We start from the raw sequence: 23,936 nt of genomic DNA, 5'->3' as shown, positions 1-23,936 counted from the left end.
GCACGCTAGTGCAGACGCCACAGGGGAGCATGACATAGGCGTTTTTATTTTAGAAACTTGGGATTTTAGTTAGGGATTGGCAAATGATGCGAGAACACGCTAAATATAGTAATTTAAATAAGTTCTTAGCACACCTGTCGCGTGAAACCGTCTATTAGGGTGGCATTTACCTGCACCCTGTGGGGACCCTTGTTTCCTTACACCCGCCATTTTGGTCAGCCGGCGCATCACGTGAGTCGTGACCCCTTTGCGATTCCATGCGATGTGCTGAACCGGCTTGCTGCGAGCGTGTATGCGAGGGCGCGGGGGAAGGAGGACCAGCTTGTTGCCTTCCTTCGCGCCACCCTCTCCCTGACCGCGGGAAGACTTCCTCTCCCACAGAGGAAACTTGCGGAATGCGGGAGCGTTCCGCTAGGAGTCGACTTAGTTGGTTGGAATCAGTTGGTGCAGAAGTGGCTACTCCAAATGCCCCGATGACCGAGAACCCAGTTGGCTCCACCAGGGGTGAGACAGCCGAATGAGATTTGGGAGCAGTTTTTGGAGCATTGAAATCTCGATTTTGGAGCTGAAGAACCTTGATTTGTAGCAGAACAACATTTACTATGCCACCTTAGGAGCCTAAAAACTTAAATTTTTGGCAATTCGGGGGGAAAAGTGCACTTTTTAATCGGCTTTGAACGTACATAACACTGAAACAGCCTTTCAATAAAGTTTTTTTACTGGAGTATCACAAGGTACGAACTGTACTACCTTTTTACATACCATTTTTTAATTTTTTAGGCTCTACGCATAGATAGCGTCGAGTTCCAATGAAAATATCAAATTGAAAAACTAAGCAATCATAAGGCATTTTTATTATCATATGAATGCCAAAATGATTATTTTTGTAATCCCAGACTCGGCTTTACGCACAAAGGGCAGAGCCACTGCAAAAGTTGCGCAAAGCGAGGTGACACTCCCCAAGGTGCACGTTCACTACAATCGCAATTTGAGTAACGTTGGTGTGTTTTGCCACCTCCCTTTTGGCATTAAATTTCACTTCAGATACATGAACCATAATGACTAGCGTGTCCCGCTATCAGATACAGCTTGAACATTTTGCGGCGATGTACCCTGCGCAGCCACTTCCGCAGTGTTGATCGTCCCATTCCCGCCGCTCGCAAGCTCGCTGTGAAAGGACGCAATATTTCAGCATTTTACAACACCGCAATGAGTCCAAAATTTCACTACAAGTACGCACCGCGCCTCACACTCAAGGCCGAAACACGGCGAATTCACGGGCACCACATCATTTTTGATGAGCTCCCATCTTTCGAGTGGCGCAACTTTCCGCAACAGTTCAAACGACTAAATGTAAACCCAGCTACCCCCCCATAACCAAAACCACAGTAGAAATCAGCGAAGAGCACTCTGCCTGAACTACGAGCAACCATTTTGCCCGGCGGCCAGGTTTTCCAATCTTCAGCCCACCAAGATGGCAACGCCCAGTAATGTCGTTCCAGAGATACGGCGCTCCGAAAAGTGCGGTTTTTTCAACTTGCACACATAGTTTGTCGCCTCAGTACTCATAAGTATTTTTTCCACAGGACTTTGCAATGGCTTTCGATGGGAAAACTTTGACACGCACAGAACATAACATGTGCAACCCGATTTTGACTTCCGAAAAAACTATCTTGTGGTCAATTTATGCGGGTTCTTTATTGAATAATCAATCAATTAAACCTTTACAAACAGCATCACCTTGGAGATGCTGGAAAATTATGCCGTCAGTAAGAATTTTTCCCCACTGAAACTCACAGGAGCGTTAAAATCATTGGCTCTCACACTGTTTTGGAGCAGTTTGGCGCAATTTTTGCAATTTCCAAGCTTTTGAAGCAGCCTGGCACAGGAAAACAAATTTGCACCAAAACTGCGCAATATGCGCAGCTGTCTCACCCCTGCTTCAAGGGACTTTACTGAGAGATTCGGTCCTGACCGGTCACAAGGGAAACCCTCCGCACTCCAGCGACTGCAATGACAGATATTGAGGTCCGAGTCCCCACGGCTTGAGCGAGCAAATGGAGCCACTCTCTCGCCGCGAGCAATAGTCATGTTGTCTGGTATATGCCCTGCATCCGCCAGGCAATAAAGCCTTACTTTGGATAGCCCGAGTCTGTCTACCGCATCTGAGTACCTGAACCGGTGCGGAAGTCTCCGGATTCCACTGGGGCTAGTGTACGGTGCGTAGCACTTTCTCTAGCCAAGCTAGCCAGGGTCCTCTGCTATCCAGTACGCTAGCCCACAACACCGATCATACGGCGCTTTCTTGAAAGTCGTGTTATCGGGGTTCCACTGTAGCAGAGGGCAGAAACACTGCCAAAAAACAGTAAGCAGAGCGCTCACCTTTACGAGCAACTGCCGTTGTTTTGGACTGGATCACCAACGAGCTTTCACGAAACTCAATCCCGGTGGCGAACCTTTAAAAGAAAACACACAGATCATGTTTGTAAAGTTTAAAATTTACAACAGCAGAAAAAAAAAAAAAAAACGCATACACACCTTGTTCACCCCAATTTATACACCCACACACACACAAAAATCAAATTGTGGGTTTTACATACCCCAGCTACACCTAAGCTATAAGGCACACTGTAAGCTACTGGGCAATTTTGACCATTCGGCGACTGTTAAAGGGGTCCTGAAATACCTTCCGCCGATGCATGGATGTACATGTACCCAAATAAAGCAATGTATTTGCAATCTCCTCCCGCAAGAATTTTGTTAAAGCGATGAGTATTAGCTGAGAAATCGTAAATCAAAAACCGCGCATTATCGTCGCTCCGCGTTTCCTCCTCCTTTCGACTTACTCTCCGCTGTTGACGGCGCGCGAGCTTTGCCTCCCATGATGCTGCGCTCCGCAGCGGTGACGTACTTCCGCTATTGCGCTGCTACGTCGTCTGCTACGGGAAAGCTTTGTTGACACTATGAATCCCGCACTTCGCTCAAGGCTGGAAAACCGAACGAAAAATCTGGCCGCATGTGTGCGGCGGCCTGGCCTTGCCCTTTCGCGGTGTTCGTTGGTGCAGTTGCTATCGGCGGCACGTGACTTTTTATCGGCGGCGAACTCGCAGCCGTACGGGGAAGATCGTGCGCTCGTTCCCTTTGATGCACCGACACTGTTTATCCAAAAAGTGCCGTATCAGATGTGGCCCCGCTGGTGCCGGGTCTTATTTTGCGGCGGTCGTAATTCCTGCCGGCGGCATGTGAAAAAGACATTTTAAATCGATACAGAACCCGTGCACAAAACCCTTCAATCATGTGACCAGTTCAGCTTGGGGCGACGCGTGGTGGAGAGCGGCAACGTTGGCAAAGCATGCTCCACCGCGGCTCTGAGCTTTCTAGCGCTGGAGCGAGCGCCACTTCTTTGAGAATCTCAAACATCGGTTGCCTTGACAACAAGGCACAAACCACTGTAGAACTCAGTTACAGTTGCGTGTTCCCGGTTCAGCTCGGGACCCCACCTCGCGACATGTGGGCACTGCAGGCGTACCACCCACTCCCATTGGGAAGTGCGAGATGCGTTTGACATTAAAGGAGGCGATGGTGTGTGTGTGTTGTGGACGTCTTTGTTTCGCGATGCAATGCGACGTTGTGCTTCTGCGGGTGGATAGTGCTTCCCATGGTCTGGGTTATCTTCCTCGAGCGACGTACGACTCAACTTCGCATGGGGTATGTGCAGTGTGCGTGGCTAAAAGCCATCTCGGCTTGTGCGCTGGAGTTAAGTGACTTGCTGTTCGTCCCCGCAAACCGCGCGCGAGGTGAGTGCCGAAGTTACGACGGGCAGCAGGAGGCAACCCATCGTCTTTCAATCGCGGTTCAGACTTGCAACGCATGTTGTGACGTTGTGTTCGTTCGAAACCCATCTCTGGATTGTTTTGAAGTAGAATAAAATGTATGCGTCAAACCCGGGCATTCAGCTCAGGGCGTTCTCTATGATTGCACGAAAGAAGTGCCACGGGGCTTCAACGCTTTCTTTACGGAACGTACTCAGGTAAGGGAATATCCATGTCGTGTTATGGCCGTGCTGCATTTAATACAAACGGTTAAACGTTTGTTTACAATTGTTTCGTTTGTCGTAAAATGTCCAAGCACTCCGGCACTCCGCCGGCAGATCAGCCGGCGAGCCGACGCTGAGCAGACGACTCATCTCTTTGCCGGAAGTGCGTGAAAAAGCCGCCCAATAGCAGGATGTCTAGCTCATGACGAACATCTGGGAATCGATGATGTAGACATGTGAAGATGGCGGCGTCCAAAAACACGAAGGAAAGGGTGAGAAAAAAGCGACAAACTTTGCAACAAAAGTGTGAGCTTTCCGCTGCGCGTAAAAGATTAATACTTGGCACAGATGACGTTGACGACCCAATCTAACGATTGCGCTAGTTCATTTAGTGTGCTCAAAACGCCTTTCAGGGCCCCTTTAACATGTGCGAAAATCTTGACACGCACAGGAAATAAGAAAACCTGCCACCACGTCCAGGATTGAACCCACATCCTCATGCTCAGCAGCACAGCACCAAAGTGAATGAGCTATCGCAGCATGTAATTTGTACATAAAGCAGCCGGGTATCAGTGCATTTGGAAGCCCTACCAGTACTAATGAAAGAAGGTAAGGTTTGCCATCATGCTTTATCTTAACAAGCAAGCAAGCATGTAATCTATGCACCAAAAAATTAAAGCAAATGCCTGTTTGCAACGACATGTCTGACCAACTTGGTTGAACTTGCTGGTTCCACATGAGTGACCCCAAATCAATGTAAGACGTGCTGCGAAAATGTACCACCAACTAACCTATTATCAAGAGTTTTACGCAACTTGTGATCGGTGCCTTGAGCCTACACAGTACTGCCAATGCCTTCGTTCTACTTTGTTATTAATTTTGGGGCCCCAAGTAGGAATGCACTTCCAATACACGTGTATGCATCACTTTCTGCAGGCTTGGTACACAGCAGCAAAACAAAGATGCAAACGTTCCCTTATTCACATCTTACTCAGAATACCATCTTTCAATGTCTTTCAATAGTGCCAGAGCTCAAGCTACAAAGGGGTACAGTCCCAAAAATTCCGGACAAGTGGAAGCCCGCCGCCATGCAAACTTTGCCAGGGGAACATGCCACCAAAGAGCAGCGGCAGCTCACCCGACGTTCTTGGTCATCTTATCGACGAGCTCCTTGTGGTCTTTGTTCACGCGTGCCACGACGGCAGCAAACACATCGCACAGCTTGACCCCATCTCTGAGTTTTTCCAGAACCACCTCTTCTTCCAGCTGGCACAGAAACTCGTAGAGGTCTTGCTGCTCCTGGCTGGGGTTCACCAGCAGCGTGCGGACCACGTTGGAACAATACGACTTGTAACGGGCCCCCAATGCACACGTGATGGCCCCAAAGTGCAAGTTGTTCTTGTCACTGCGCAGAGGGAACAGAAGCACTCCCATGAAACACTTGCAACAGGCACAAAATGATTTTAATGCCCGAAATACTGACCAAAGCTATGTTAAGGCCAGCATGAAATAGGGCCGACAGACAAAGTTCAAATGCCATGACTTTAGTTTTAATGTGCAACATGTGAAGGCTTCTTTTTTTTGCGACAGCCTAACGAATTTAATATACATCTGTAAAAAAGCCCCTCAGCTGCTGCATTGGAGAATGGCAACTTCGAACTGAAAATTTCTCATCTGCACTTGTGTTGGGCGCAACTACGTGTGGTCAAGTCTTTGCAGGCGCATCAGTAGCAACAGCGCTCACTGACAATGATGGTGTTGTGCATTAAAACCTAATTTGCAGTCAACGAACCGGTGAACAACATGCCACCAGAGTCAGAAGCACTAGACACGGTGGACGTGCTGCAACGCTTCTTCGGTGCACATGAGGGCAGCGAAGATGGCGTGAACACAGCGCCAACAGCTGAGCGAGCCATTGTTCGCGACAGGAAGATGCATCAACGTCCAATTGCAGAGTTCTTTGCTGCTAGGTCTATTTGAAATACAAGTAATGTATTTTGAACTGCAATGAAGACTTTTCTTTTTTTTTCTCCGGAATGTGGTTATTTGCTTGTTTGCCGCCGTGCAGTGAGATGCTATTTCGCCCACTATTATTTTGGGTAAGTACAGTGCACAATATTTGCAGTAAATGCCCGCTAAAAGCTACGAAATATTGGTTATAATGAGCAAATCGCGGCGCCCCTTCACTTTTGTTTAACGAGGTTTAACTGTATTTGAATTATAAGCTTTGAAATTATCCGCAGCACAAAACTATAAGTTTAATATTTGCATCAAAGACAAAAAAATCACTACACTACATGCCTAATCCTGAGTCATGAAGCTAACCACACCTCACGGCAATTTTTTTGTCATACAGGCAAAATTTAAAATTGAAAATCCCTAGCATGGGTTACGTTTGGTTTAGAGGGTATGCACTGCTGAGAAAACACATTTTCAAGGTCCCCATCTAATGTTTTATCTGGGATTATTTATAACCTTTCCAACACAATGCAAAAGTTTTTTATTGCACAATACCCAAGCACATTAGTGCACATTTAGATAGGTGCTTACGGGTTCGTAAATGCTCCCCCAGCTTTATTTTTTAATTTCATGGCTGGTATTTACAGGTTTTTCTTTTTTCTTTGTGTTTTTCTGAGGCTGTTTGATTTTAAAACTTCTTCATGTTGCCTGCATCTCCTGCTTTGTCAGCAAGCGCATCAGCTGGAATTAAGTCGAGCAAGTGCTGCTTCAAGGCAGGATGAACTATGTGCACGTCCAGCATTTGCACGTAAAAGCAAACGTAGATGGAGCGTATGAGGCACAGACTAGATGGAAGATGCAAGATAGAGAACAGAAGCTGGCTTTCACTGGATTGTATCGTGATACAAATTGGATTGACAAGTGCCTGCTCCCAATGTTGCCTTCTAATAATGAAAATCCACCAAACTTGCAATTTCACGCAATACACTGAAACTTGATTGTTACAATGTTTCTTTACATTTGTTAACACCTGAAATCCATGACAAACACTTCAAATTCTTGTGAAAAGGCAGGGCCATTGATTCTCTCCAGAAAAATCAGAGTATTCAAGGACCATTAAAAAATTCCAGGACGTTCCAGGCCTTGAAATTGACACTTCTAAATTCAAGGGTTTTCAAGGACCTGTGCAAACCCTGTAATACCAAACACCCTCTAACAAGAAAGTTTGTTTGGGTTTGCACCCACCCCTATTGTGTCTTCTCCAATGAAACTGGCTTGCCCTTGCAGGGAAGCGTTTTTTGCAAAGAGTTTTTCAATCGTATGTACAGCTGTCACCATAATATGCCATTTTTAGGTCATGACAGCTCTGAACAGTGCCGAAATTGAGACGGTGTATAAAAAGAATGTTTAAATGAAGAACTACATCAACTGTGACAGTGGGCCTCGGTACACAGTTGAAACAAGGTAGACAGACCATAGCCCTTTCGTCTGCCTCTACACCAACTTTATTCTGTTCCCCGAGGTCCAAGCCAATGTAAACAGCGTGGAGAGAGCTCAAGTGCCAGGTTCCCCTTCCCCTATCCACAGTTAGCATACAGAATTTGTGGCCATCAAGAGCCATGTGGTAGCCAGCAGGGCACCTGGACCAAGAAGGTGCATGGCACAAGCCAAGAATGCTAGCGCAAGCAGTAAGGCAAATGCCAGTGCCCCTAGCGAGTCTCTTCTTCACGAAGCAGGCCAAGTACACGCACACGGCGACTTTACAGCAGCCTCTGGTTTCGTGCCAGCCCAGCAGAAGTCCGCATGCACGACACAAGCATGACGCCCCCCCCAACAAATGTCAGATGGGCACCCAAAAAGAAATGGCCAAGGCATGGCTTGACAAACACACACTCACCTGGTCACACTGAACTTGAGGTTGTAGTTTCCACCAGACTGAATGATGGCTGGATAGCAGGAGTCCACTTGCGACGGATCTACGCCCCCCAGAAATTTCTTCTCCTGGAAAGCCTGGTCAACACCCTCGGCCAGTTTGCAGTGCTTGATTTTCTGAAATCACCACAACGCACACACCAGTCAAGCCCAGTGCTACAAAGGCGGGGCACGCACCATGACCCCTTGTGAATGTGAGGTACTGCAATACCAGTAAGTAACACCTATCGCATTGCCAGTACCAGACATTTGGACTAGCCAGCCATTTTGCATGCGAACAATATTATCTGCGCAGAAGCCCGGTGGCCTAGTGTGACGTAGTTACTAATAGGTGATACTCAATTTCACACACACACAATTTCCTGCTAACACACTGATGATGTCTGGCTACTGGATGGCATCAAAATTAGTTTCAGTAGCAACAACCTCCAAATTCCAACTCACGGTGCCAACAGCACACACAGAACTGAAATGAACATTTGCTGTTTCTATTGCACGCAGTCCACCAAGCCAATGAAACATAAAGAGTGTAGAAAAAATCAGCTCCAAAGTACCGACAGGCTAGGGTTGTGAAGTGAAAGACAAAACCAAGCAATGCAGGATAACTGCCTTAACGCTCAAACGGGGATGGGGTGCACCACCTTGTCCGCATCAATGATCTCCATGATCTGGTCCCGCAGAAACTTTGCGTACACATCCACAGTCACTTGGCAGGCCTTCTTGGTGTGGGCCACCTCCTGCTCTTCCTTGGGGGCCATCACGTAGGCGACGGCCGCACTCACGTCCACCTGGCATGTGTGAGAACGAAAGGAGAGACTGTGAGCGTGCGCCCTCTTCCCCGCAGCGCTTCAGAAACCCAGTTCATCCAATAGGGCCCGCCACTCTGCTGCCAATGCGCAGGGCTACATTAACCTCGGGCCAAAGCAAGTGTGCATTCCGACGACACTCCTATTGATGGGATTCAGGTAACAGCCCCGTACCCAGCAGAGCACTGGGAGTGGTGTTTACAGCATAGCAGATGTCACTATGCAAAGCATTGCCATGCATAAAGAAGTGCTTTTGACTGCATTTTTAATGGTCAAGAATGGGGGTGCATTCGTCATGAATGGGTCAAAAAAATCTCCTTGATCTGCTGGGTGCATCTACTTCTGATAATAAATGTGGTAGTGTGCATCAAAGTTTGCTTAGCTTTAAAGGATGGTATATCTCATAATTTTCTTTTTTTGCGCGGTGCCAAAGACGTGCAAAAAAGAAGACAAATGTGCAAAAAACAGTAGCACAAACAAGCTCGGTCTATGAGGAAATTGGGGAAAATTACCTTTTTATTTCACCAATACAGATGTAAATAAAGCCAGCAATACCATTCAAAATACTGCCACCCTGAATTAGGCCCAGCACGAGTATATGCAACTTAGCAACTTAAATACTATTGCATTTTTAAAATATAATGTTTGCACACAATATTCCATTTTGTTTAGTATGCCATTTGAATCCAACAATAAGACAGAACTTTTTTATGACTATGGTGGCCATCAACCACATACAAAAAATTAAAAATCACTTCCCTAACCTGCACGCAAGCAGTGGCGCTCGATTAGGAGGATGCTCTTGGTTATTAAGAAACTTTTTTTTTCCTTTTTTTTTTTTTTACTTTAGCCATCATTTCAGTGTCTACGGGCGCACGTTGAGCCTGGCTACTTCCGCTGTTGTTCAGCATAATGCTGAGCATCGATATCGGTTGAAGTGTTTGGCCCTTTCCGTCCTCCGAAATTATCGTGTGAGCATGAAGGAGATAAGGCCACGTCTGTCCTCTGTGCATCCTGTGCAGCTACCACCCTCTTTGTTGGTACGGACAGAAGTCGCTGTGCCTAGCGACTGTTACATGTAATGCCTCTTGGTGTTGTTTAGCAAAGTTCTTAATTGCTCTTGGGGCATTCTTTTGCCCTGTGATTTTGATTAGAGTGCCGCAATGCTGGCACGCTCGATGCCCCAAGGCATTGCCCCATAACACTCTTTCTTGCCCGTGCAGCACTCTTCTGCTCCTAGACATTGGCGGGCTTCACACTCCTATAGTACAGCAGATGAGATTTTACAAGGCAGGGCACCCAGAACTCATGTGCTAAAATGACTCCAATTGCCAAAACTTCAAAACTGCATCCTCATACAGCAATGTGATGAGAGGAAGTCACAGTATTCACAAGAAGCGGGCTGTTACCAGAAGTTTAAAACAAGTGATGATGAGCTCCCGAGGATCATGTGATCTCCCCACAGCCACCTACCCAAATTATGGTCGCAAGCACATATCAATCAGCTATTAAAAAACAAATTTTCACATTTAGCTAAATAAATTTAGGCTTGTGACGCACTGCATGCACATAAAAGCTATTTTAGCCATTGTTGACCAACGGCAACAGCTGCCACTCACTGCTACTTGCTGCCATCAGCTTAAATTTACTCATAAATACTGCAGCCAAGAGCTACACAGCAGCCTCGGAGATAAATATGCAGCCTCGGAGATAATGATGATAATGCCTTTGTAGCAATGTTTGGTTGCGTCCACAATGACTCCAGGCAATATGGGGCCAGCATTCAGAAACAATGCAGCCACAGGCCCACATGATTTCCAAGATATGCCCCAGCCGTATTCACACGTCAACAAATGTCATCGAAGAGGCACTTGCCGTGTCAAACTTTTCGGCCGAGATGGCTGACCGCCAGGAGTCCATGAACTCCCCAGGGAATCTGTCCTTGCTGAACTCACCGATGACCTTGCCCTGAAAAGTTTAGCACTGGCATTATTATACAGTCAAATCCCGCTGCAACGAAACTGACGGGACATGCGAAAAATTTCATAGAAGCAGAAATTCTTTGCGGCGAATTATGCCCCAACACACCACAAAAGGGAAAATAAAAATACCATGGTATATTATCCACATAATTTACCCCATAATGCAATCTTTAGAAAAGGATGCGCAATCACGTCGTGTTTATTCGGATAATGAACATACCAGTGGTTATCACTTGCAGTCCCAAACATATTACTGTGCAACAAGGCACATCTACCGAGCTGATTACTTGCAGATAGCTGCTAAGTCGTGAAAAGCCTCCTCTCATTTGTGGCTGGAGCAGTGCCTGTTATCCTCTGATTGGGCACAGCGGCATCTGACCTTGGAAGGCAAGCGCACACTTGCCTTTATCGCAACTGCCGAGAAAGCTAGGGTGATGCAGATTCATGACTGAACAAGAAAAACATTATTTTTGCTATTGACTTTAAAGAATAGTCGAAGCAAAATTCCAATGACAACTGAACACAATTGCATACACCACAGCACAGCATCAACAGCAAACGTATACAGTAAAAGCGCGTTAATTCGACTCTCGTGAATTCGGACACGTCATCTCGTCCCTGTAAATATACGCATCACTCTATGAGACAGGGCGCTCGTTATTTCGGACAGATTTGACCGCAAATCGGATAATTCGGCGACTTTCAGGCTGCTGGCGAGGCTCAAAAACGAAAAAAGAACAATTCGGAACAAAAGTGAAGCTCAAACGCAGCATCGCCATGGACATCAATTATCGACTTGGCTTGACTTGAGACTGGTTGAACGTCTTTTCTTCGCGTGTAGGTTTGGCGGTGCCATCGGTGCCATTTTGTGGCTTTGTTCCCGTTGCTGAGCACCTTGAAGGGCTCAGAAAAATTGTGTCCGCGCGAATTTCTGCCCGAAAGCAGACAAGCATACGCGATTACTTCGTAAAATACAGTCAAACCCGTTTATAGCGAATTGCAATATGCACCGCGATTAGTTCGATATATCCAATAGTTCGATATAGCCGAACCCGCCTATAACGAACTTATCGTTACAAGTTCGCAATCCGCGGGAGCCCCCCTGTTCTACTCAACTCCACCATCCCCGCTTGCAAAAACGAACACAGTAAAGTAGCCATTACCATACCCAAAATAATCCATTTATTGCAAGTATTAAAGCTACTTTCCGCCTGAACTGCCTGCTTCACTAAGAAAAAAAGCGGTGATTTTTGTTTTCACTTTCGGTTTGGCGGCTTCAACTAGCATAGCATTCTCTACACGAAACATTATTTGCACCAGTTCGAGTCCGCGTCCTCCAAAATCTAAGAAGCATTGGCGGAGCACATTGACTGCCGAAAGCGCTTCATTATAAGCGTCGGATGGCTTTCACTCGCGACATCATCGAGAATGTGGGGGAGCTCTTCCCACAGTTCACAGATGCTGCTGTCTTGGTCCAGACTCGCTGACTGCGCGGGTTTGCTCGTGAGTCCCGCGCGTCGGAAACAGTTACGGAAAGTGTCGGGCGTCATGTCGCTCCATGCGAAGCGCAATGTCTAAGTCGCAACTCTTGCTCCGTGGTCGCGGCCAATTCACATCTCAATCGCCGCTTCGAGACCATACATTTCGGCGCACGTCCTAGGCGCGCAGAGTTCGATATATCGGATGTGAACTTCGTTATAAGGAATATGTTTCCCATGTGTTTCCGTAACTGAATTATTTTTGTTCGATATATAGCATAATTCGCTCTATCCGGGTTCGTTATAGCCGGGTTTGACTGTAAAGGTATGTAGAAAAAAAACTTGCATTTATTGTGTTTATTTCGACCATTCGATAATACGAACATTCGGTTAATTCGGACATTTTTTCTGGTCCTTAGAAATCTGAGTTAACGAGCTTTTACTGTACATGATTTCAGCTGAATACGGATTGGCTGCATCTCTGGCTTTGCAAACCGGGCCTGCACCTCATAGAAAGACAGTCAGCCACATCGTTATCACCACCAAACAATGGCGTCCAGCTACGAGTTTGTGAGCGGCGATGTGGGCACACATTTTTAGGGAAACTAGGCAGTGTGGATGCATATGATGTTACAGACGGCTGGCGTTATGCTTATTTCCCCATAAAATAAGTGAAACCAAGGTAGACAATGGTTTGTTGTGGCAAGGACTTTCTTGCATTGACTTCTATGACTAGCCTGAAGGGGAATTGGAAATATTTCATAGAAGCAGAAATTTTGTTGTAGCGGAGTTCGTTGTAGCGGGGTTGGACTGTATCACCTACCTTACTTTCAAAGTTCCCTGCAAACTGCAGAGTGTAAAACTGCCAAATGTCGCAAGGCGTCCTGAATGGAAGAAAACAACGCTTCTTCAGGCTGCCCGAGAAAAAACTCGGCTGAGCGGTACGCATACTCACATTGCGGCTTTTCTTGATGGCTTCAATCAGTTTTTCAAAGTTGGCCTTGTCTTTGTCGGCCTAAGGAGAAAAAGAAAAAGTTACTACCCAGTGAATCATTCCAAAAAACAACTCATGAGTATTGGAAAGTGAAGCACCAAAACTGGAACCAAAACTTGTATGCTGATGAGACATGGATGGTTTCAGTTTAGAGCAAGCATAATTTCAATTGTGCGTAGACAATTTTAATGCATAGAATGCAAAATGCTTGCACATCAGATTTCATTCAACCATACAAAAGCAACCACAAGTATCAAACTTCATGCAGTACAGAAAAAAAAAAACGATAACATAAATTGCAAAAAAAAGTGCCAATCTTAATCACAGTAAAAATTAATTTCAATAAAGCTTGGTGTTGGGCTAGTTGGTATCTAGACGTAATGGAACAAATAGCGCTGAACTTAACACGAACTTAATTTCCGTTTCGTGTGTTCTTTTAGATGGGAACGCATCTCATTCACTAGCCTTGTCCCTGCATCCATCCGACACTGTCGGCGTTGTCGGCGTCCACCCCTCCCCCAATCTCCTCGCCGCGCCAGCTGCGGAGAGCACTCTCTGGATTGGATTGGATTAAAGTGGATTGTGTTGCGTCATAGCCGCGGCAGACGCACTGGCGCCGGCGTGTCCCCTCACCATTATGCGCGCTATAAAACGCGGTGCCTGCACCGCTCCACTCCATCGTTCCAGCGCCGTTTCTCCGCTGTCCAACGCTGCAACGTGAACCCCCTATGCGTCGCATCTACACAGGGGTTCCCGCGAGGGGAGGTGTTCTTGCTTTTTTTCCTTTTATGCCATTGTCGTCGATTAAGTTCAGCGCTATATGTTCCATTATGTCACAGTAAAAAGCTATTATTGATGGACAAAAAGGCTGGCCAGAAATTATAAGCTCCTCATTCGCCGCTTGACGGCATTTCGTGTCTAGGATTTAGCGTAAATACCCGCGTATAATACGAGGTTTTCTCTGAGCCCAAAAGTCGCAGCAATAAGAGTGCCTTGTCAGAAGCCACTCGCCTTGTCTCGGACGAGCAGGTTGATGGGAGGCGCCTGTGCCTCGTTCTCCTTGCCAGATTCCAGCTGCTTTAGAAACTCCACCTTCTTCTTGCTGGCCAGGAAGTAGATGGCCGACTCACAGAGCACCATGATCGTGTCCGTCAGCTCATAGCCAAACAGCCAGGTCTGGGAGGCAGGAGGGCACAGGTTACGCATCGCACAAAACAGACGACAGCCTCGCTTTTCGCAAACTGCAACTGACAAGGATTCCTCAACGGCCCTGCTGCAGCAGAACCAGCCTGCTAAACTTGCCCTCCCTAAAACAAAAATGTTTCTTTGACAGTTAACACTGCTCTACATAATTAAGAATATGGCACTTCTGTAAAAAAATATGTCTCAAGCACTGCCCATACTCCGATGAAGCCATATAAGCTGCTGCCGCCTAATGCGGACAGTATGAACAGCAAGCCACCAGCCAGCTTTATTACCTCACCACTTCCCCTGCTATTACCCCGTTTTTGCCCGTCATTAAACATCGTGCTGGAAAAACAAGGAGGAATATAGACAAAAGCTGCAAGCATCAAGGTACACTGGCATTAAAAATCAGTTCGCATTCGATCGTTTCGAGAATGATGCACTATACGAGGTATGCATGAGCATGAATAAAAAGCGCACGAACCTTCATATTTGGCACTTACAACAGCCTTTTTCATCAAATATGAGCAGCATATGAAGGTACCGGGGTGGCTGTACCCGGCTCGCGACTGCCCTAATCTCACTTCTTATGTATTGGTCCCTCATTCTTAAAAATTACGAAAGGGAATTCCCCCATAAAATTGACCCCTCTTTGCGCTTAAACCTGGGGCCATTACTGACAAGGCCCATGCCACCGCATTTACGTGATGTCACATTCCACATCTGTCTACATACGTATGTTGTAAGTAAGAACAGACGGTTGTACTCACATCCACGAACATTTCCACTACACCTCTGTTCATCAAAGCAAAGCACCTGACTTTCACGAAACTGGAACCCACACAACTGCTACTACATAGAATGGTATATTTGCATTCACAGCACGGCAATCTAACGATACTATGGAAGCTTGTGTTTACACTTTCGCGCCCATTTAAGGCAAAAAAGACGGTTCATTTGTAAAACAATGGTTACAATAAACCCGAACTGTAGGACTGCTACTTTGCTGAAGTTCTGTTTTATGTTATTGGAGTTTATTTTCCGGTGAACTCGGACACACATTTAAAGTTCATTTTTGCATAGACACTCAGCTTTCTGGAGCTTTCATAGCACGACAATTGCACTCTCGTTTTTTAGGTTTCATTTATCACTGTTAGCTTTCAAGTCCCTTGCAGGGCATCACCAAAGTGCCCTTTCAACGTTCACACTGTATACAACAACAACAACAAAAAAGCTGCAACCCTGTTGCATCGGCCACGCTGAAGCCTGCCTCCCTGCCTCATATTAAAAGATAAAATAAACCCAAAGAAATCTCAAGGGTTGTGGGCCCCACCACCGCTGTCTTCTGGATTTCCTCCGGGAAACGGGTGCCAACTTGTACCTATAAGACTTTATGCCAAAGGGCATACTATCGCAAAAAAAAAAAAAAAAAAAAAAAAAACACTGATCAGAAGCTGCGATTAACGACCTTTAGGACAGACACAGCTTCTGAGAAATATTGCATACTTACGGAATGTTTGGGGGCCTCATGAGCCGTAACTTCTTTTAGAACCGGTGAATTAAAGCTGAAGTGACAGCTATTTCCCACAACCATACACTTCCTATTGGCCCCAATGCATTTCAGAAAGCACGTTTGTGTCCTTTAGTGGGGTACTACTTGAAGTAGGGGGAGGGGGTGACCCCCTCCAGGATCTTTTCTAAAGCGACTAAAGGCATTTACAATGCACCAAACTTAATGAAATCTGGCATCGTTATATATTTATCATAAGCACACACAATGCAAGCTGATTTGTATGTGTGTGCGTAGAACAAGGGTTGTGGCCATGTACCACCACACGCCTCCCACTGGAAGATGCACGCAAGGCCTTAGAAAAGTCATGCCAATACAACTAAAAAAAAGTACACCAGGATACCTTGTGCTCTTAGTTCATGCTGTTTCTCATGTTCTTAGCAAGCACCAACCAGCCCACTTGACCCCCATTCTAAATGGGGCCTATTCCATCTCCTAGAGTATCCATACTGTGGCCTCAGCAGAAGGATTTAAAAAAAAATCGGTTCTTCGAATAAAGCTGAACCTGAAATATTTTCCCCAACACTTTTTAAATTTATCTGAAAATGCGGAACCTTTTTTGCAAATGACCCATATAACATAGCCAAGCAATGTGACCAAATTAAGTTGACATTTTCACATAATTAAAAAAAACTAAAAATAAGGGCAAAGTAGACATAAAAGTTCACCTGAAGATAGCAATTGGAGCACTAAACCCAGTCACTGAAAGATTAGGAACTTTCTGCAAGACCCAGCATTAAAGGGATAAATGGTCACATGACCATTTGTGATGTTCCAAGTGACTTTGAAAAGCTATAAACAAGAAGTACATCTACTCCTCTTTTATTGCTTTTCAAAAAGTAGCAATGACACAAGAGCATCACTGCTACCTCTTAAGCATTATCAATGTGCTGAAGGAGTAACAGAGTTGATAAAAAAAGAAGAAAGAGTGAGGGGCCCGCCCCCTGCCCCCAGAACAAGCAACACTTGAAAGCACATGAGCAAGACCAGGCCAGTCAATCTTGTTCACCATGCAATCAAATGCAGCAGTATTCCAGGTTTGCCCCATGGCAATGAATGCTCCCTCTTATAATGTAGAGTAGTGCCAAATTTATACAATAAAAGCTCGCAATTCGAATCACATGGGGTAGGCAAAGAGTGTGAATTAAACAAAGTTCCAACGAAAGCCGAATAAAAATGGCCTTTTTTCAACATAGCCTTCTGAAATGGCAAGTTTTATTACAAACATCGATCAGTTATAACGTGATGCTTCTAATCTCGAAATCAATGTACACTGTACACCATAACTTCCTCAATGCAAAACATTTATTGAGCGTCATGAAAAATTAAGGAAAGGGCGTGCGAATTGAATTGCATCAACGACCACCAATGCAAGAGGCCACACCAGCATTCCTCATCAGTTTACATCATTCATGCTTTCTAAAACAAACTTTGGCCAAATTACTTAAGCGTGAATGTCTCCAATTGTATAAGCACTGCCAAACCGATGCCCACATCACAAAAAAACTGACGGCTCAAAGCAACTTGAGCCATGAAACTTTGGCCAAATTACTTAAGCGTGAATGCCTCCAATTGTATAAAGCACTGCCAAACCGATGCCCACATCACAACAAAACTGACGGCTCAAAGCATCTTGAGCCATGCACACAAATACAGCCTCCACTAAGCAGTGAGCTACCCACCTCCATCACCAAACACTTGAGTATAACTGTTGCTGCCATGACTTGATTTCATACACCTGCTAACATTCCTTTCTGTGAGTTGACACAGAAGTTGTTGTTCCCTTTTCAAAACATCTCACCATGTCATGACCTCAGACAATTATGATGTTCTTTGGTAACAACGATGTTCCTTTTTTAAAGTGAACTGGCCCCATTATATTTGGGATAAAAGCAAACTTGATAAGGGGCCTCAACTAATCGGTAAGAAACTATGTGGCAGTGTGAACAGACTGGTCAGTTCATTAAAGCGAAGCTTTTTACCTCTACCCCTCAAGTGTTCTTTTGCGACCGTTGGTGTCAACAGAAAACTCACGCAAACAAATAAAAGAAGTTACTGGTACCGCCAGGAATCGAAACTGGAACGAATAAAGAAATGGAGCAAGAGCCCGTTGCCTTACCGACTGAGCTACGAGCCGACACGGAGACGGGGGAGACAGACGGTGCACTCACCGAGCACATCTGCGGGTTTAACCCCTGCGTTCTCACTGAATGCCACGTGATAGCGTCACGCGGCTACATCACCTTCTTTTCCCTACCACAGAGTGATGTCAAGTTATTGTCCATTTGCAGTGTGCCACTCGGCGTGCTGCTCCATCAGCACAATAAATGAGATCGAAGTAAAGTATGTTCCGCGCATCGCAGGACGTCCATACTTCAGCCAGGGTTTTTTTGTTGAGTAAAGGAAGGGAACTGTGTAATAATATTAACCCTAAGAACTGGTGTCAGTACCCCTTTAACTGAACATGAAGACCCATCTCTAGGTCTTTGGTGGTGCCAGATTGCTGAGGAAGTCTCATTTTGAGTTTTTCCAGCTCCTTTTAAGAGCCCATCGACACAGCCATCATGGCTGGGAATCTCTAAGCTTAAGGGCACAGGCAAATCAATGTCCGTGTTTCAGATGACGCAATGTCACATGCTCTCACCTGAATGGCTGTGGACTTGCTGTACATGACCTCTTCATCAACGCCAACAGCAGACACCAGCGCGTCCATTTTCCCAAAGGAGGCATAGTGATCATCAGGTTTCTGCACACAACAACAGAAAACTTCGCTCGCCCAATCACATAACGAAAAAGTGTCTGCCATGATGGGCAGCCCGACCAATAAAAGTTCTCGAGTTGAAAATAGTAATTTAGATGCATGAAACGTGCTAAGAGCAAGCTTATATGCAACAAAGCCTCAAATTTTACATTTCCCAGGCCACTTCTTTAACCGCAGAAATGTTAAAGCTTCCCTGTTATTGATACTCATGTACCGAATGTCAGGGAATACAGTAAAGATGGGCTTTATTTAGTGTTACCACCCAAACAGAGCACTTAAATTAAAAGGACAACTAGGGCTAAATATCTTTTTGTTTGAACTACACACATAAAGAGCCGACAAAATCAGTGAATCATCTAGGAAAAGTGTCTAGAGCATCGGCTGGACTCTACAGTAGCTGCAACCACCTGGGGCTTTACGACTTCCACTGCAATTTTAAAATGCAAAACAGCACTTTTTGCTTATATCTTATGCGCAAACCACAATAGGGCCAAATGGTTGGTGAAGAATCACAAGTGGCAGGCTAAAACCAGCCAGAGCAGACGGCAAGTAGGTCAAGTAGCCGTAACGGCTGGCAGCCTAATTGAATACTTGCTTACTCCATTTTTTCAAAACATCCATGACGGCTAAATCAACATCTTCCAATGGCCACTATTTTCCAAATGTGGCGCCACCTGCCTGCGAATTCTAAAAATTAGTAGCTGCTGTGCTGTTTTACCACCTCTCAGCATGACAACAGCCTACTGTGCAAAAACAGCAAGCTGTCATGGGATAGCCAAAGATGGACAATCGCCCATGCGGGGGTATGTGCCATGAAGACTGTTACAGCAAGTCAACCGTCAAAATAGCCGAAGCATAAAAGTGACATCGAAGGAAGAGGAAGAGGAGGGCACGAGATTGGGTGAGGAAGCAGAGCGAAGTTGAGCGAACAAGGTTCCTGAAGGCTGCCCTCAAGACTACCGCTATGCAGTAGCCAGGATTTTCCGAGGCCATTGGGACGGACGAGGCTCCGAACTTCAGCCTGGCTGCCGTGCCAGGCGTCTACTAGCTGACCGCGCATTCAATCGCCAGCACCGGCTGTCCGAAGTGGTGCACACTGGGACAACTACCAAGAGGGTGCCGACAACCACAGGTTTCAACACCTCAGCATCCACTGCGCCATGTGAGACTTTTCATTTATTACAGACACGTGTCTAATCGGAACTAAGAACTGGTATTTCCCGCCCTAGCCGAACTTTGTGTGCTTAGGATAGAGTTCGTTGTAGCATTCGATTTGTAGCTGTAATGTCCTTCTCGTTAACTCGTCTCGTCCAGATAAATGTTCATGCCCGTCTACTACCTCCGTCTCAAGTGCCTGTCTCAGTTGTGTAACGCAAGTCTCGGGGACTAGCGATCACCAATAGCATCACAAAGCCATTATGGGAGGGTTTACCACCCTCACTCAAAAACCTGCCCCCTAGTTCCTGTTCTTTTTCGTTTTTGTTTCGGAATGGCTGCAGTTTTTTTTTTTTTTAACGGAAGCTGGCGTTCCTTATACTTTAAGATTTCCTTTGCATGGCACTTTTCATGAAAACTCAAGCACCATGAACATGGCACACGCAAAGAGGATCGTGATTCTTCAAAATGAACTGAAGCACAAAATTGTGCTATTGTTTTACACTCATCATTCACAAAGTTATAAAACCTGAAAACAAAGTACCCAACATATAACCTGTTTCCGGTGCTTATCTCACAGGTCAGACTTCGCACTTGGTTAGTTTTCAAAAGTAGAATACAATGAACTGAATAAACTGAAAAATTATGAATAGAATTGGATACGAAAGTTGCACAGAATGTTAACTAGCAGAGACAACTGGAAGTGAAATGTTCCTGGATCATGTCAATCAGGGCCAAGCAGAAAACCATGTACTGAAACAATATATGTTTCAATAAAAATATCTGCGCTGAACTAGAGGTATCAGTCAGAATAATTACGTGCTTCTCACTGACTTGGAGAATGTGTGGCAGTTGATGGGGCCAAAAACAGCTCACATTCACGAAAACCAAAGTGCAAACTGATTGTACTTTGTTTTTGCGCTTATATGCTCGCTGCTGTCTTTCATGTGCTTTCTGGGACTTTGTGAAGCTGCTACGGAAGCCTTTAACCGAAAATAAAGCAAACATAAGGGTATTGGCCAGAGCTCAAGCGTTAAAACTCGTACTTCTTAACGTAATGCTTGATACCTGATACAGTTAACGGTGTCAGTTAATAATGAACGAAATAAAGGCAGCGGTGCGATCATGAGTAAGCGCTGATTTAAGCTGAAGCGCAAATGTCCTTCGCGCGCCTTCACACTCGCGCCTTCTGGAGAACTTATCGGCCGTTGTAATCATACTGCTCTGTCGACGCGCATGACAAAAACGGTTTGCGACCGACAACAGGCCCTTACTACCACGCAGTTACGTAGCCTAGCACTGCGGCACAAAATATCGTCACTTCTGCAACATCGACAACCCGCAACACTTGAAGCACCCACTAGACTGTTCATAAGAGCTGCTTTACAATAAAATTGTGGTGAATTGCATCTTTTTATTATTATTTTGCGTTAGACAGGACAGCGCTTCGCAAGTTCACGCTGGAGGGCCGCAGGAGGGACGCACACTGTCACCAATAAATGCGTCGCACCCTCCAGTACATCTGGAGACAGAGATAAATTTGCTTGAGCAGTTTTTGACGGCGAACATCAGGAACACGAGCAGTCTAAGGACGATGGCACGTGTTTCCCTCGGAACACACAACGCGCGCAAATGAGAAGCAGGCAACGCAACACCTCAGGAAGAACGTCAGCTCCCGAAAACAACTTCACTCGCTTAAAAAACTCGATTTCTATGTGCTAAACAGGCTGATTTGACGAATGAACGCTGCTTTGCACCCTTCTTTGCAGGCTCGAACGCGACAATGCACTCACCCCATTCACAGGAGGTGAGAACAATTTTTAACGGGGAGTAAGAGCATCAACGAGCATGAACACTTTAACAACGAATGATTACCTTCCAAGCAGCATATAAACGTCGTATCCGCCGGTAAAAAGTGTCCTTATTTACGGTCAAATTTGCCATCGCGCTCGAACAACGGCTAGCAAATGGCGGTATTCCTCGGTTGCGAATGGCGCGAGAATGTAAACTGCGTAAACTTTGGCCCAAGTGGCGCTAGCTTTTTATCAACTAGCTGTTTAAAGTAAAGTTTTTTATTTAAAAAAAAATAAAAGTTTTGTACTTTTAAAATTTTTAGCATCAAATTATTTTGGTAAGTTATTTGTTTTGTAAAATTATGTCACGACTATGTTTTTTACTGAATGAAAACGAAACCGACTTGAGGAAGAAGCCGCAGTCTGTGCAGGAGCCGGTGCGAGCGAAGCCAGTCCAGCGGCAGTGGTAAGTTAACAACGACAACCAGCTGCTTTCCGTGCTGGCACCGTATGCGCCGCACCTCTGCTCGAGAGAGAGAGCAGCGGATAGCTGGCAGCTTCCCAAGAGAATTGTCTGCTTACACGCTCGAGTGTAGTGCTCCCGTCCACAGTACACGCGACGCTGACCTGCCTGCCCATCAAGCCTGCCTCCAAAAACAGCGCTATGTATATGCCGGCGCGCTAGCATCTGTGCTGTCCCGAGTTGCTCCAGATTCGCAACAGTTTCACAACACTGGTGGCTGAAGCAGCTGCTGAAGCGTCCGAAGTAGCAAGTATGGGTTGAAAGCGAGAGACGACACCGCAAGCGCTTGACACTTCGTTTGCCGTCACCGGTTCAAGTCAACCTGCGACTCCACATGAAGCCAAACGTCATTATGACTCCTAGAAAGAGTGTCATAGTGGTTCTAGCGCTGCTGTGGCTTACATCACCATTCTGCGAGTCAAAATCAGCCGAAAAATCCGGGCGATCGTCAACTACAGTTTCATCAGTACCGGCATCCAGTTACAGCTCGTCGAACGCGACAGCCAACGTGTAAGCGACTCAGGTTGCACTTCTCGTGAGATTTCCTAGAAAACTCCTTCTTTCTTTTCTTTCTTCTTCGCTCGCGCAGTTGGTGCTTTCTGGGACGGGAACATGCCTTACATATCTTTGAGGCTTTATCCCTCCTTTTGCGACTTTTTTTTTTCTTTTTGATTAACGTGACCTTACCGCGGTGATTCGATGTCAATTTATCAAAACAAACCTAACCTAAGTGAGACCATTATGCCCATAATTATGTTGTACATGGTATCGGTAGTATTTTGTACATGGTAGCACGACAAACAAAAAAATTCCTGAATTTTTTATAATTTGCAAGAGAAAGAGAGAGAACACAGACCTAATTTAACCAAATCTAAGACCCGTAATCCCTAGTTATTTACTTAAGTAAACTGTGAGGGCTGAACATAAGGTTACGAAAGTTTGACGATGGGATAATGTTACTAAAATTCTATATTGTGTAAGAAAAACTACGAAGGAAAACATTACTGGGAGTCAAAGCCGAACCTTTTACATTCAGAAGTACATCCAGCAGCTGTTGTAATTTGAGGTGTTAGTTCGGTGGTATAAATGATATAAGTAACTGTACTGCTGCCAATGAGGAGGCAGTGGTGGCAAGATACAATGCCAATATTAAAATGCTTGCTGCCTAAACCACATAGTGACATTCTGTCTACTTTTACCGCATCAAGCACATAGAGTACTACTTTGTGGCAGAGTCGGCGCTGTAGAATTCCTGCACTGTACCTAAAAGTACCACATGACGCCTACCCGTCACATTTCCTGAGACCTGTCAGGCACATCCAGCAATTATACATACATAGTTTTGTTTTGTTACTTCGTGATGAATTCCAAAAATTGCCCGCAACTTTGTCTTTTCTCCATTCATAATTAGTTAAAGCCAAAAGTACCATGTTTCGAATTTGTTTTCAGGATTTATATACAGTGTTGAAAAAATAATAATGTATTGTTAAAAAAAATAGAAGTGAAAAAAATTCTTGCTGGCAGTGAAATAAATCTATTTTGCACCTTAAAAAATTTATAGAAGCATTTAGCGGCCATGCAGCATCAGTCTGAGACTATTTATAGATAGTTACATGGCACACAGGTAATGGGAAATAGGTTTGAAGAATTGGTTAATGGCTGGTTATCGAAGCCTTTTTAAGGCTTCTGGTTTGAATAGACTTCTTCGTATTTCTCTAAAGGCCTGTTCTCACTAAACACACTTGCCTCGCTATTGTTTCTT

The 23,936-nt window shown here is 45.3% G+C and overlaps 2 protein-coding genes across 2 annotated transcripts in view; one reads left to right on the top strand and one right to left on the bottom strand.

The window, feature by feature from the left end:
* Window positions 1-21,885, bottom strand: part of Dre4 (SPT16 homolog, facilitates chromatin remodeling subunit dre4) — a 62,226-nt gene extending 40,341 nt beyond the window's left edge. The window contains exons 1-9 of the mRNA XM_077679356.1: window positions 21,734-21,885; window positions 18,587-18,688; window positions 14,199-14,363; window positions 13,149-13,208; window positions 10,609-10,701; window positions 8,569-8,715; window positions 7,893-8,044; window positions 5,175-5,441; window positions 2,383-2,456 (exon numbers count right to left, since the gene is read on the bottom strand). Of these exons, the coding sequence (XP_077535482.1) occupies window positions 2,383-2,456; window positions 5,175-5,441; window positions 7,893-8,044; window positions 8,569-8,715; window positions 10,609-10,701; window positions 13,149-13,208; window positions 14,199-14,363; window positions 18,587-18,688; window positions 21,734-21,802 (1,129 nt within the window). The 5' untranslated portion in view covers window positions 21,803-21,885. The remainder of the gene's footprint in view (window positions 1-2,382; window positions 2,457-5,174; window positions 5,442-7,892; window positions 8,045-8,568; window positions 8,716-10,608; window positions 10,702-13,148; window positions 13,209-14,198; window positions 14,364-18,586; window positions 18,689-21,733) is intronic.
* Window positions 21,886-22,090: 205 nt separating this feature from the next.
* Nhe1 (Na[+]/H[+] hydrogen exchanger 1) overlaps window positions 22,091-23,936 on the top strand; it is a 44,504-nt gene continuing 42,658 nt past the window's right edge. The window contains exon 1 of the mRNA XM_077679345.1: window positions 22,091-22,684. Within this exon, the coding sequence (XP_077535471.1) occupies window positions 22,509-22,684 (176 nt within the window). The 5' untranslated portion in view covers window positions 22,091-22,508. The remainder of the gene's footprint in view (window positions 22,685-23,936) is intronic.

This window comes from Haemaphysalis longicornis, unplaced genomic scaffold (assembly GCF_048455015.1).
Source record: "Haemaphysalis longicornis isolate Haplotype H1 unplaced genomic scaffold, Haemaphysalis longicornis Haplotype H1 scaffold_1, whole genome shotgun sequence".
Classification (NCBI taxonomy): domain Eukaryota; kingdom Metazoa; phylum Arthropoda; class Arachnida; order Ixodida; family Ixodidae; genus Haemaphysalis; species Haemaphysalis longicornis.
This window is presented reverse-complemented; position numbering and strand designations above follow the sequence as displayed.